General features: G+C 44.8%; 1 protein-coding gene across 10 annotated transcripts in view; it reads left to right on the top strand.

Annotated features, from left to right (window-relative positions):
• ATXN7 (ataxin 7) overlaps positions 1–13,904 on the top strand; it is a 115,224-nt gene that overhangs the window by 13,766 nt on the left and 87,554 nt on the right. For 6 of the 10 annotated variants that reach the window (XM_045578971.1, XM_036430638.2, XM_036430634.2 and 3 more), the window contains exons 2-3: positions 1,649–1,957; positions 2,137–2,205. The exons of 1 other annotated variant lie outside the window; for it this stretch is intronic. In XM_045578971.1, the coding sequence (XP_045434927.1) occupies positions 1,649–1,957; positions 2,137–2,205 (378 nt within the window). 3 more of the 10 variants (XM_045578969.1, XM_045578968.1, XM_045578970.1) reach the window with 3 other exon arrangements.

The raw sequence follows: 13,904 nt of genomic DNA, 5'->3' as shown, positions 1-13,904 counted from the left end.
CTTAGATAAGGACAGGAAGCATCCATAGTTTCACTTTTTGAAACTTTTTGAAACATTTGCAAGGAATCCAGAAAAAAATTTACATACTTATTTCTAAATCTTTTAAAAATAAATCACGTATTTTTTTTCTAAAGCTTTAAAAGTTTCCACCTAAAATTTAAAACAACGCTTTTCACAAGAGCCCTTTGTTGAGTTTAGGTGCAATAACACTTATTAATTTTTATTCTTATTTAAACATTTTTATGTTGCTACAAGTTGGACTTTGTTTCTTTAGCAGAGAGTTGGCCACCTCTCTCACACCAGATGAGCGAGATAAAAAGCCCAGGAGTAACCTGCTTCCTCCCTACCTAGAGAAAGCACCTGGGAGCAGGCAGGCGAGATACACGTGTCACAGGAGTGCTGGTATTACTCCCGTGAAACATGATCAAAATCCTTGTTTGTCCCAGCCTTCAGATTTTCACATCTTTACATGCTCTTCACGAAGCAGCCTTTTACCATCTTTCCTTATCAATGAAGCAAAAGCTTTGGGCTCTGTGTGTGTGGTTGGGAGAGGTGCTTAATTTAGTGAACTAAATTAGACAGAAAACTGTCTTCTAAACATTTTCTAGGAATGCTGTGCATTGCCCTAAGTCCTGGGTTCCAGCCCTAAGCAAAGAGGGAGAGACTAATAACTTCGAATTCAAAGTGAATTGGATTTTTAAAATTACTTTTGGGATTAATGAATCACTTCCAGGGGAAATAGAAGGGGAAACTGAGAAATTTGGGGTAGTGTCTCCCAAATGTCAGTGCAGGATTCCCCTCTTCTCTCTCCTACACTCCATCTTACACTGACTGCATGGTCTTCTCTTTGCTGGACTAGAAGTTCAAGTCCCCCAGACACGCGGTGACCTCCGGTGGTGGGCCTCGGGCGGACCGGGAACGTCACCTGGGCCGGTCTCCTCGCTGCCTCACGGCTTCCTGCACACCCGGCGGCCTCGGCGGCGGCGGCCCATTCATGCTTTGACAGCTGCGCGGCCGCCGAGCGCCGGGCTCAGCTCCTCACCAGCCCCGCGCCCCGCTCTCCGGCCGGGCGGAGGCCCGACGGCGACCGCAGTCGGCGGCACCTCGGGGTGGGCCGCCGGCTCCTCCATAGGTGGCTCCGTTTCCGACTTCGCCCTGGCTCCACTCCGGGGGCTTGACGTGCAAACTTCGCCGGAGCGAGCCGAGAGGGAGGGACCGGCGAGGGGGAGGAGGCGGCGGGAGGCGCCTCCGCTTAAGGGAGCCGGCCGGTGCCGCCGCGCGGACGGACGCGCGGACGGAAGGGCCCGGGCCGGGGATGCGAGCGGCCTCAGGGTGAGCGCCGGGGGCCGGGCCGGATGCGGGCCTCCCGGGCCGGGCAGGCGGGCGCCGGCCTCGGGGCCCGGCCGGGGCAGAGGCGGGCGGGGACCCGGCGCTGCGGAGCCCGGGGCCGGCGGCTCGTCCCCTCCCCCGAGGCCGCGGAGGCGAAAGCGAAAGCGGGCGGGAGGCGCGGACTTTGCGCCGGGCGGGGGGAGGCCGGGGCGGCGGGCCGGCGGCCGCTGTCAGGCGCCCCACCCGGCCGGGCCGCGCACGCCGCCGGAACTGCCGGCGCCTCCTTAACGCGCCGCGCTCCCTTTTTGTTGCATTGCAGGAGCGGAAAGAATGTCGGAGCGGGCCGCGGATGACGTCAGGGGGGAGCCGCGCCGAGCGGCGGCGGCGGCGGGCGGAGCAGCGGCGGCGGCCGCCCGGCAGCAGCAGCAGCAGCCCCCGCAGCCCCAGCGGCAGCCGCCGCCGCCTCGGCGCCTCCGGCCGGAGGACAGCGGCCCCGGCGCCGCCTCCACCTCGGCCGCCGCCGCCATGGCCACCGTCGGGGAGCGCAGGCCCCTGCCCAGTCCCGAAGCGATGCTGGGACAGTCGTGGAATCTGTGGGTCGAGGCTTCCAAACTTCCTGGGAAGGACGGTGAGTGCACGCCCTCCTCCCCGCCCGCCCGCGCCCACCGCCGGCCGGTCCCTCCCGCGGCCGCGCAGCCCGGGGGCAGAGATGCTGCGGCTCGGAGGGGGAGCGAGGTGCCCGCACCTCTCCGGGCGCGAGCCGCGTCACCCCGCACTGACCTGCCTCCCCTCCCGTGTGTCTCCTAGGGACGGAACTGGACGAAAGTTTCAAGGAGTTTGGGAAAAACCGCGAAGTCATGGGGCTCTGTCGCGAAGGTGAGTCCGCCCCCCAAGGAGCCCGTGCCAGCCCGGGAGTGTCCTCGCCGGCTTCCCCGGGCAGGGCGCCCCCCTGCCCACTCCTCCTGGCGGGCGCGGGGATGCTGCCGGGGAGGAAGAAGCGGGAGGAGGACGAAGCGGTTGGAAATTGGTTTCCGAGGGGCTTTCCGTGATGGGGAGCGCCTGGAGCCTCCGGTGTGGCTGCTCAGTGGTGAGCGCTGGCACCTGCGGGAGTTCAGGTTTGACCTGGACGGAGGAAGACCAGTGGAGCAAGGAATTCGCTTCCGAAAGCATTTCCGCAAACGCTTTCAGGAGTTCTGGAAAGGAAACCTGGCCACCTGAAATTTTCTACTGGCGATCAAAATGAATTTTGAACTTTAAAAAAGATGGCACGTTACCTGTGCAGCCTTACTTTTATGGAATTTGAGTTACAAAAGCTCAACAGGATCATCACAGCTGAGGAGCGGTTGGTCAGATTCTTTTGTGAACTGTCAAGATTGGGGAGTGGGGGATACATAAGGTGAAACAAGTCTATATAGTGCCCTGAAGGTGAAAACAGTCTAATTATTGGTCAGCTTTTAGTGGTAGAAGAATACTGTAGGGAAATATCTGTAGCTAAAGGTGTGCCTCCCAATGCAAGTCAGGTCAGCCATAAACTGTCAGACTTCCTTCAGATTTCCTCTGTGTTTTTGTTTTGTTTTGTTAAATAGTCACATTTGCTGTCTAGTTAATGCCTGTGCCAGGCCTGATCAGAAAGAACTCCTGAGGCCAGTCAACCTTAGGTTCAGGTCCAGTTAGTTACGTTCTGTGGTACTATGGACGAGTCCTTGAGTGGAATTTGGTGATCCAAAATACTGAGTTTATATTCCCCTGTGCAATTTTATTTCTCACAGGTAGCCATTTATTTTGGCACAGTTACTGTCCAGGGCACAAGAATAGGTAGAACTTTGGCAAGTGGAACATATTAAAGTCCGGAGTTGGCTGGTTGTTACTGTCCTCACATTTATTGTGTTTAGGGCAGATCTTTTCTTCACATCCACTGTTTTGGTTTTTTGAATTGGCCACTTGTTGGCCTCTTGGCACTAGGAGGAAGAGTAATTCCATTGGCAGCTCTCTGAGAGCTTCCAATTGGAACAGATTATAGAGCAAATTAGTTGATTTTGAAAATGAGAATTGTTGTTTGCAAGCAAAGGAAAAAGAGGGAAAGCACAGGACTTGCTGGTGATGTTGCAATAGGAAAAGTCAGTTGTTAGTCCGGTTTTAGTGTTGAATTGGCAGCTTGCCTGGGCTTAAAAAATTAAAATCACTAGGTGGCAACTCTCATAGGAAGCAATTGGAGTAGAGCTTTAGAAGACCTGACCTGCACTTGTTCTTAGTTTTCATTCTATGGGTGTGGATACATTTCCCAGAAAAGGTTTCTAAGTCTGTGTGAAAACTGCGTGCTAACTATTGGTAATTTCTCCGTAGAGGATGAGTAAGTGTGTAAATGTTTCACTGGGCAGATGTTTCACACCTGGACTGAGATGTTTCACACTTAACTCAGTGGCCTGGACCGTTTCTCAGTGTTTGTTATTTTCTGCAGGGACATATTCTTTAGCAGGTTTGACCATGAAGATCTAAGATCTCTGAATTACCATCTTGATGTGCAGAGGGGTAATAGATTTGGTTATATGTGATTCTGACCAAATTATTCAGGACTGTTAGGGGTACCATTTTTTAAACCACTCTGACCATTCAGAGGATGCTCATCTGAAACTCTGCCTGCCTGTTTGGAGTAGAAACAAGTTTTTTAATTCAGTCAGATCTTGATTCATCTGTGACAGGATTTTCTAGGACATTTTAAAAATCCCATCATGAGAAGGTTCAGCACTCACCCAGGGGGCCTTTGTTTGTTTTTTAACAAAGAGCTTATGTCAGGTTGCTTAAGAAAGGAAAATACATTTTAAAATTAACAAAAATTATTAGACAATTTTTCTTTGTCTTTGGTTACATTATTTTCTATCAAGAAAAGGTGTTTTGGAATTACATCCATACTAACTTGCTCTTGTCACTGAGGTTAAATTGAGAAGAATGTGTAAATAACTTCATCATATGAAGTATAATGGATCCTCCTTTTGGATCTTAATGGAAAGCTGTGAGAGAAGCGATTTGTTTGAAACGGAATCATTTTTCCCCATTAGGAATAATGTAAATTGAATTAACCCATTCCAGACCCCCAAATGATTCCTATTGCTTTAATCTTTCTTATATACAATAAATGTCTAATGTGCTGTTTAATTTATAAATAAACACTACTACCTCTACTAGCCTTAAGGGACTTTTCTTATATCACTGCCTCTGAAATGCTATCACTGGCTAACTACTTTTCCTTTATCCAATCAACAAGTTTTTCTACTTATTCAGTTGCCTGTGATTGCTGTTTTGTGAGCACTTTCACACCCTTACAACATTAGCAAGGCTCCCTTATGTTTTAAAATTGTGCTGATCCTCAATTTAACCAGCAGCAAAAACATTCTCTCCTTTGTTACCCCAGAGAAGCTTTTTGTCTTACTGAGATATCCGCGTGAAAAGGTTGTCAGGTTAGAAACTGAAGATTTGGTTGATAACTGAGACCTTTTTTTCTGTGAACAACTTAGTCAAGAACTGAATTGTTCCAGATGGGAGATGTTCAAGAACCAAGGTGTGACTGTGCCAGAAGTCAGAAACTCTCCATCTTGGAAGATGTCCTGAAGTATGGACTCGAGTTCTTAAATTCTTCCCTAGTTCATGATTGAGGACCTAAGGATTAGTAATCTGGGTGTGAGAAGAGGATGCTTAACCTTGAATTAGTTCCTTCACCTCTCAGAATCCAGCTTTCCCTCTTTGTAAAAGGAGATGGTAATACCTACATCCCAAGGTGGTTGTAGGGATTGCAATTTAATTAGATAATGTATTGGAAATGACTGTATGCTTCTTACAGCCTTGTCAGCTGCTGATAGTCTGAGACCTGATTTCCTAATTTGATGTTTATCTAGGTCAGGAGTTTTTAATCCAGGACTTCAATGGGCTTCAGGGGGTCATAATTCCCCTGAAATTTTATACAAAGTAGTATATATGCCCACTTTCTAGGGAAAGTGTCCACAGCTTCTCTTGGATTCAGGTCCCCAGATTTAAAATTACCAACCTAAGGTCTTGATCTTTTTTTCCTCTTGTCCTTTTTTTTTTTTTTTTTTTACCAGTTTCCTCATGGCAAGAATGCCCAGTGGTTATGGCCGTAGGGAAGGTTGGAATTATTGATTTATATGGAAGTGAGATTATTTGAGGTTTAGCTGATATATCATTCCCTCATTCCCTCTTCCAATTAATAAGTAGGCAAATTTTAGGATAAGATTTCAGTTATCTTTCAGAGGTTAGCCAGTTTTCATCTTTATCCTCATACTTGCATTGCCTTGTTTTCTTCTAATTTGTAACATCCGCTGATTGTAGAGTTGATTTTGGTTGAGAAAAGATTGATGATAGATTTTACTTAATTCAAATGACTGAACTCAGAAGATAATACCTTTCTTTTCACATGATTTGTGAAACTCTAGAGTCCACAAAATTATGTTTAGATGAACTTGATTGGTGTAAGTTAACTGGTTAAAGATTTCTATATTAGTGCCTGAACATATAGGGAGCCTTTAAAAATGAAAACATTAAATGCTTTTATTTCTTGTCAATTAAAAACAAATAAACTATATGGTGTCCTTGTGGGTGTCAACAGTGTTTTGGGGAAATAACATTTTCTTAGGGATGCTATCTCTGACTCCTCTTAAGCTTGTTATACAATATCAAAGTAGCCCTCCTCTTCTTCTCTGCTCTACAAATCACCATGTGAAAGCATGGATCATATATGTTGGCTTTCATTAGAGTGTAAGTTCCCAGAGGACACTGGCATGGCTGACTCACATATACATGGTGGGGCAAAAGTACATTTACAGTTATTCCTATGAAAAATAACATAATAATTAATAAATAATTATGCAAGAATAAACTCTGTTTGGCGTGCTCACAACTGTAAGCCTACTTTGCCTCACCCCGGATTTAGCTCCAGCACAATGCTCATTGGGCTATCATAAAGATTGAACTGAGTCAGTCACAGATGAGGGGTTCAAGTGACCAATTTGTGACTTAGCCTCTGAGGAGAGGTGTGCTTTTGGCCACTGGGGAGGCCAGAGGCTGTCTTTCAGCAGGTCCTGTTGCTGTCTGTCCTGAGGTTAGCACTTCATTTACACTTTCCTGAAAGAGTGCAGACAGGACATCATCTCTCTTATCTCTGATATTTAGGCAAGGGCATAAGATGGCAACCCAGGAAGATGTCCACACTTGATGACAGGTGTTTTTTCCTCATAATAACAGGGTCATAATTGAGCCTAAGGCAAGATGGAAAAGATGCTGGTTGGCACCTACTGGCAGTTAGGTGGGGTTTTTTTTTAGTTTTTTTTTTTTTTAAAGACAGACTGGGGAGGTAGGTTAGCTTCAATCAACACAGACAGAGTTAATATAACAGTACCAATTTTTTCTTTCCTAGGTAAAAAAAAAAATAAAAAAAAAATAGTTTTTAGTTCACCTGAAAACAAATACATGGATGTTTGTGTGAAGTACTGTTAAAATAACTACATTATAGGCATAAAACCCCCTCCCTGAAGTTAAGAACATTTTTATTTTTCTCTAGAGTTCCTCTTATATTTTCCTGTGTGTGTGTGTGTGTGTGTATATATGTGTACAATTTGAAATTTATAAAAATAGAGAAACTACTTTAATATGCCAGCCTCCTTTTATCCATCACACAGCTTAAACAACTGAGTCATGACCCAGTGTTGTTTCATCTCTACCCAGCTCCCCACACTGAGTTAGTTTGAAGGACATCCCAGACATATCATTTCTTTTGGTTTTCTTTTTTTGCTTCTATGGACTTCAGCTTGTCTCCTACACAAGGGAGCCTTAAAGTGCTCTGCACCTCCTTTTCAGGCAGCCAGGCTGCCATTTCTCATCTCTCTCTGAGTGTGTAAGGGTTCTGCAGGTGACAGTGCTTACGGACTGCCTGCATCTCAAGTGGAGTTTGAAACTGAGCCTCAGACAGAAATCGGTGAGATCCACATTCACTGCATCAGAATCCCAGTAATGCACATGTAAGAATTATGCAGGTGATTCTGCTGCTGATTGTCCACACTTGATGCTCACAGCACCCTGGCTGGCAGTTCCTATAGGAAACTCTCTGCTTGTAAAGTCAGCAGTAATCCAGAAGTTAGAGTGCCCGCTCCCCTACAGCAGGAAGTTTTCCTCCTGATTGTGACACCTTAGCTGTTTTCAACCTGTGGGCCAAATCCTCCCTGCAGACTAAGAATGGCTTTTACCTTGTTGAATGGATAAAAACTCAAAAGATGATTATTTTATGACGTGAAAAATATGAACTTCAGATGTCAGCGTCCATAAGTAAAGTTTCATTGGAACATAGCCACATCCATTCATTTGCTTATTGACTGTGGCGTATCCATAGGATGAATAGCAGAATTGAGTATCGATAGGTGGGACTACAGCCCACCAAATCCAGAACGGGCTGTCTGGGTCTTTACAGAAAAAGTTTACTGTCCTTGTTCTAATGGATCTCTTGGTTAACGAAGGAAAACTCATTCTACAGAATTTGATTTTAGAACTCTTTGAACTTTGTTTTGAGAGGGTGAATCTTCAGAATAGTAAAATCTATTGTTACACCAAAAGTTTATTCAATATTGAAGAAATATGTCGAGCTAGAGAGGAAGAAATGTTTTTGTATAATAACGTACCTATCTTTGTTCGCTTTTGTCACTCACTGCCACTTCCTTGGGCATATTCCTGTTTCAGGACAATGCAAATGAAGCATCTACAGAGCTGTTACTGTCCCAGCTTGCAAGAGCCTTGGGCTGTGAAGTTGTTGCTTGGCTTCTATTAAGTCCCTGATGGTGTGTAAATATTCTAGTGAAAGAATCTAGAACTCTTATGGGCTTTTCAAAAGGTTATGGGGGCTCATATTCTTCAGAATATCTGCCCTTGTGCTGGCTTAGAGAAGCTGAAACCCTGTTGTAGGTTTGGGAATTATAAGGGGATTCACCAGAAAGCAAATCTGCACTTTGATTGATGAAGCAGCATACAGTGTCCTTAGACTTGCTGAAAAATGCAGCGCCTACACAATCCATGCTGAGCTCCAACCTTCAAGGCTTCTCAGTTAATGGAAATCATGCATGTTACCTGCAGTAGTAGGATAGTGTTCCTTACTGTACTGTATTTAGGGTTTTTTAAAAATAAATATTTTTATATTCATTTCAGAAAGGAATGGAGAGGGAGAGATAGAAACATCAATGATGAGAGAGACTCATTGATCAGTTGCGTCCTGCATGCCTCCCACTGGAGATTGAGCCTGCATCCCGGGCATGTGCTCTTGACCGGAATTAAACCCGGACCCTTAAGTGCGCAGGCTGCTACTCTGCCCACTGAGCCAAACCATCTAGGGCTCCATTTAGTTTTGATTCGTTCTTGCAAATTCTTATCTCAGGAGAGAAGTGTAAGGGATTTATGCATCATTAGAGTATGACCTATATCTTATATTGTTTTGCTTTTTCCTTATAAGGACATCCTGCTTTCTTGTGTCCACATCTCACAATGTTCCTGTATGTGGACAGCTTAAATTTGGTGAGAATTTTTATTCTATGCCAGCACAGATTTGACCTCATGTAATCTTCACAGCAGCCCTTTCATCTATCAGGCGTCTTCAAACTACAGCCCGCCGGCCACATGCGGCCCGCAGAGGAGTCTGATCCGGCCCGCCAGGTTTTCTGGGCAGTGAGCGCAGCCGAGGTGTTACAGTAGGAATTAGTAGTTCATATAGTCCGGCCCTCCAGCTCTCTGAGGGACCGTGATCTGGCCCCGACTTTAAAAAGTTTGAGGACCCCTGATTCTAGATGTTACCATTATTCCCATTTTACAGAGGAGAAAACTGAGGCTTAGAGAAGTGATGTGCTTACTAAGATCACAAAGCATGTAAGAGGCCCTGTAATCCAGATCTGCCTAACCCCACAGCCCACATGCTCCACCCTCTGTTGTGCTGACCCGTGCCAGAGTGTGCACCCGCTTCTCATGAGCTTGAGCAGGTTGCTATGACTTTGTTTTCCTTATACTTGGCTGGAAATACTGACCTTTACCAAAAAATAAAAAATAAAAAAAAAAAAATAATAATAATAATAATAATTTTAAGTAAAAATGTCAGAGCTATTTCTTTGCTATGCTTTACAACTGTCTATATGTTGTATTTAGCAGTTCTTCTAGAAATATATATATTTAGCTGGGGGGAAGCGTGCAGTTTGCATTGGAAGTAATTGGCTTTTAAAAAAGATTAAATGAAAGATAAGGTTGCAGTAGATAGCAAACAATCATCTGGGATTTGGGCCATTAAAAAATTCTTTTAAAAAGGAGAAGTGAAATTTTACTACTTAAATAGCATTTCAGTACAAGATCAAGATTGCTTTTAATCGCATTGATATTCAAAGTTTATGGCAGTATTTCTAATAAATGTGCTCCTCTGATTATAAAGTATTTTTTGATTGAACTTCTAAGGAGAAAAGGAAGCCTGTTAGTAGACTTAACAGTTGGAGTTACTGTACTTTTGAGAAAAAGGCAGAGGGTTACATTTATATTCATTTTGTACAGCAGGGAATATTATAAATGAGCAAGAGAAAGAGAAGAATGGTTTTTGCATTTCAGACACTCCTAACATAAAACTAGGTTAAATGTTCTTGTTTCTCTTTGTAATAAAGACCCTGCTAACATGAAATGTTTTTTCTCTTATGTATAAGCTTTTGGCAAGGAAGAAATAATAGTGTATTATCAATTAGGTTCACAATCATAACACAGGAAATATTCCCCTCCCAGGTTATACAGATGCTTTCCACAGCTCTGAACTCCAGTATTGCAGTAGGAAAAAGGAGAAGAGTGCTTTTAGCCAGTGCTCCCTGGGTTTTTATATTAGAAGCTGGAAAGTTTCTGCAACAAACTGAGGCCCAAACAGAGGTGCTAGCGTTTTATAATACTTATAGTTAGACACATATATCATTCTCACCACCATACAAATAGAGGGCCAGTGTTCTGGAATAAAGGACAGTCCTTTAAATTTGAAGAAAGTTTAGGTTTAGGAAAGACTTACTGCATTGTCCATATTTCTGTGTGTGTGTGTGGGTGCGCGCACTTGCTTTCTGGAGAGCAGTATGTATTTTGGTTTTTGAGAACCTCTGCCTTAAATCAGCTTCCCAAAGTGACTTCCATGCTACCCCACTTCTGGGTGCTATTAGTGGGTGTTGTGCAGAAAGCGGTTCCATGTGATAAGTTTGCAAAAGGCAACTTTAAGAGAGGCAGTATGCACTAGGAACTTTAGTTTCAGAATTACAATAGATTTGGGTTCAAATTCATCTCTATTAGGTGAATAACTTAAGGAAATTTCCATAGCTTTACTGAGCCTCGGTTAACTTATCTGTATAATGGGGGTGGGGGTGGTACCACTTAGTGTTTGAGAGGATTAAATGACAAAAAGCAGGTTCAGCACTTTGTACAGTGTCTAACAGTAATTCAACAAATGATAGTTGCTCATTTGATTATTTTGTCAATAATCAAATGAGCAACTATGAGAATACAGTGTTCTGAGCAGGCCTCTAATCAAGTGGGCAGCCAGAGCTGTCAGGGGGGCAGCAGGAAGTGCAATGCTAGTGTTCCTTTGGCAGGCAACCTGTAGACAGTGAGGAGATGCAGCATGTTTAGGGAAATAGAGTAGCAAACAAACTCCAGTTTCAAGCTTTCTTGGACTCGAGTAAAAATGAGAAGTGGGAATTGACATTTTTTATTTCCTCTTTGTTGTCTCTTTGGACCTACAGACCTGTGTGGATATTTACCTTCCTGCTTGTAGACTCACACTGCTCCTCCTCTGGAAGCCTGTAGTTAGTGTTTTTACAAACCTCTTTTTCTGGGAAAGAAAGGAAATGATAGCCAATAGAATAAAGTCATTCTTACTAAGTTGGGAAATGGGTCAGAGATATCTGATTTATAAAAAATATATATTTTTATTGATTTCACAGAGGAAGTGAAAGAGAGAAAGAGAGAGAGAGAGAGAGAGAGAGAGAGAGAGAGAGAGAGAGAGAGAGAGAGAGAAAGAAGGAGGAACATCAATGATGAGACAGAATCATTGATTGGCTGCTTCCTGCATGCCACACACTGGGGATCAAGCCTGCAACACGGGCATGTGCCCTGATTGGGAATGGAACTGTGATCTCCTGGCTCATAGGTCCACTGAGCCATGTCGGCAGGGCAGAGATGCCTGATTTTATGTATGTGTTGTGGCAGTCACTAAAGGTTTCATAAGCAGTCCCTGTGTGATGAGGGAATTTAGAAAATTTCCTCTTCAGTTCTTGGAAATTTCCTATTTTAACTTGAAGCAGTTCTCCATTTAAGTTACCTTGTTCTCTTTGGTAGATATATAGACAGATGTTTTAATGGGGGAAAACATTATCATTCTATTATTATTATTATTGAAGTTAATACATATTCATGAAAGCCATCATTCTGTGTAATTCCACTCTGGACCAAATTTACATCTTCAGTTACAGGATTTGGCCTTTGGGAATTTGGTATTTGATCAAGTAAACCCATGTCGATGCTTTGAGCATTTCTTGACAGGCAGGACTCCAACTTGCCAGCCAGGTCATTTCACTTCCTGACAAGAATCAGACTCTGTCATTAGGCAGGCCTCAAGATATTTTGTCCTGTGTGATTCCTGCCTTGAGAATTCTCTGGCTGTTTCACCTTCATTCATTTAGATTTTGTCCCACCAGCATTTGACAGGCACCTTCTCTGTGCTGCTTCCTGGACTAGAGTCTGAGGCTACAATTGCCAACAAGGAAAAAGGCACAGCCCTAACCCCCAAGCAGGCAGTTGGTTAGCAAATATTTATGGAGTCACCCACTAAGTGCCAGCTTCTCTGATGGGTGTTGAGGATAGAGTGACACAAGTCAGAAAGAGCTCCTGCCCTCCAGTGAAGCGAGACACGGTAAATGCACAAACATTTTCAAGGACAGTGAGTGCTCAATCAGGTAGGCTAGTAAGTTGGGAGTGGGGAGGCTGGGCTCTAGCTGACATGATCAGGAAGACTTTTCTGAGAACTCGACGTTTGGGCTGAGATCTGAATGATGAGAGAACTGTGGCCACTGGATCATGTGGAAGGAGGGGAAAGTGTTCCAAGCAGAAAGTATACGTGGTCTCGGAGATGGGAATGGAGAAGAGTGGTGGGAAATGAGGCACCAGGTCAGATCAGGATCTTTGTGGTCAAAGGTCAGAAATTTGGCTTTATCCTAAGTGTAATGGGGGCCTAGGGGGAGGCTGCAGGGTGGGGGTGGGGGGGGGCGGGGCGGGGGAAGCTTCGTGGGAGCTTCAGCAGGGAATGGCCTGATCTAATTCACCTTGTGTTAAGGCCCCTGGCTGTTATATGGCGAATGGATTGGGGGGAAGGTTAGATACCCAAGGCTAAGTGGGAGGGGATGGTGACTTTGATCCTGGTGATGGCAGTGGCAATGCAGAGAGGTTGTCCTCTTAAGGATATGTTTTAGAGGTGGAGTTGACATGATTTAGTGAAGATTGAATGTGGATGCAGGAGAAAGTTAGGGGATCTGAAGCTTGGGAGCTGAATTGATACCATTTATTAAGCTGAGGAACGGCAGTGGACATGGAGACTCAGTCAGGAGTTCTGTTTGGGCTACACTGTGTTTGATGTGCTCACTGGGCATTCCTGTGCAGCTGAAGAGTGGGCAACTGAATCCACAGTCTGGAGCTTGGTGGAGCAGCCTGGCCTGGAGACGCTGGGTGAGGCTGCATCATCACTGTAAGGAGGGCTTGGAGAGAGCACAATGGGGCTAGTTGCTCTAAGATACGCTTGTCAGTGAAGAACAGAAGAGGGCCAAGGGCTGAGCCCTCATTGAGGGGTTATGGTGAGGAGGAATCTGCAAAAGAGGTGAGGACTCTCCCAGTGAGAGGGGAAGGGAACCAGGCGAGTGTGGAGGTGTGGAAGTTGAAGAAGAAACCGCGTTTAGTGAGAAGGGATTGTTTGTGTCAGATGCTGCTGTGAGGTTAAAAAAGCCAGGCCAGGGATTCTTCTCTGGCTTTGGCGGTGCAGAGGTCATTAATGACCTCAATCAGAAGAGTGGAGGAGGCCAAAACTGATGCTGAGGAAGTGGAGGGGACAAGTGTAGGCAGGTCTTCAAAGGGTTTTGCTTTGAAAGAGGATGAAGAGATGAAGCAATAGCAGGATGGGAGCATGGATAAAGGGAAGCTTTTTGTTTTAATTTTATTTACTTTATCTTATTAGGGAATGTTTCTCTACTTTGGAGATGATTCAGGAGTGAGGAATGATTGAGCACATGAGAGAAAATGGATAATCACAACGATAATACCTTGATTTGGAAAAAGGGAATAGGACTCAGAACCTAAGTAGATGTGTCGGTTTTGGATACAATCTGAGACTTCCTTATCCTATATAATAAAAGGGTAATATGTAAATTTACCCTAATGGCGGACGACCAGAACAAACGCTCAACCAGTCACTATGAGGCGCACTGACCACCTCTTGGTCCTTTTTCCTGGCTGGCAGGCTCCCATCGCCTGATGGCAAA

This window comes from Pipistrellus kuhlii, unplaced genomic scaffold (genome assembly GCF_014108245.1).
Source record: "Pipistrellus kuhlii isolate mPipKuh1 unplaced genomic scaffold, mPipKuh1.p scaffold_m20_p_11, whole genome shotgun sequence".
Taxonomy (NCBI): Eukaryota; Metazoa; Chordata; class Mammalia; order Chiroptera; family Vespertilionidae; genus Pipistrellus; species Pipistrellus kuhlii.
The sequence above is the reverse complement of the archived record's forward strand: the minus strand, read 5'-3'. Positions and strand labels throughout refer to the sequence as shown.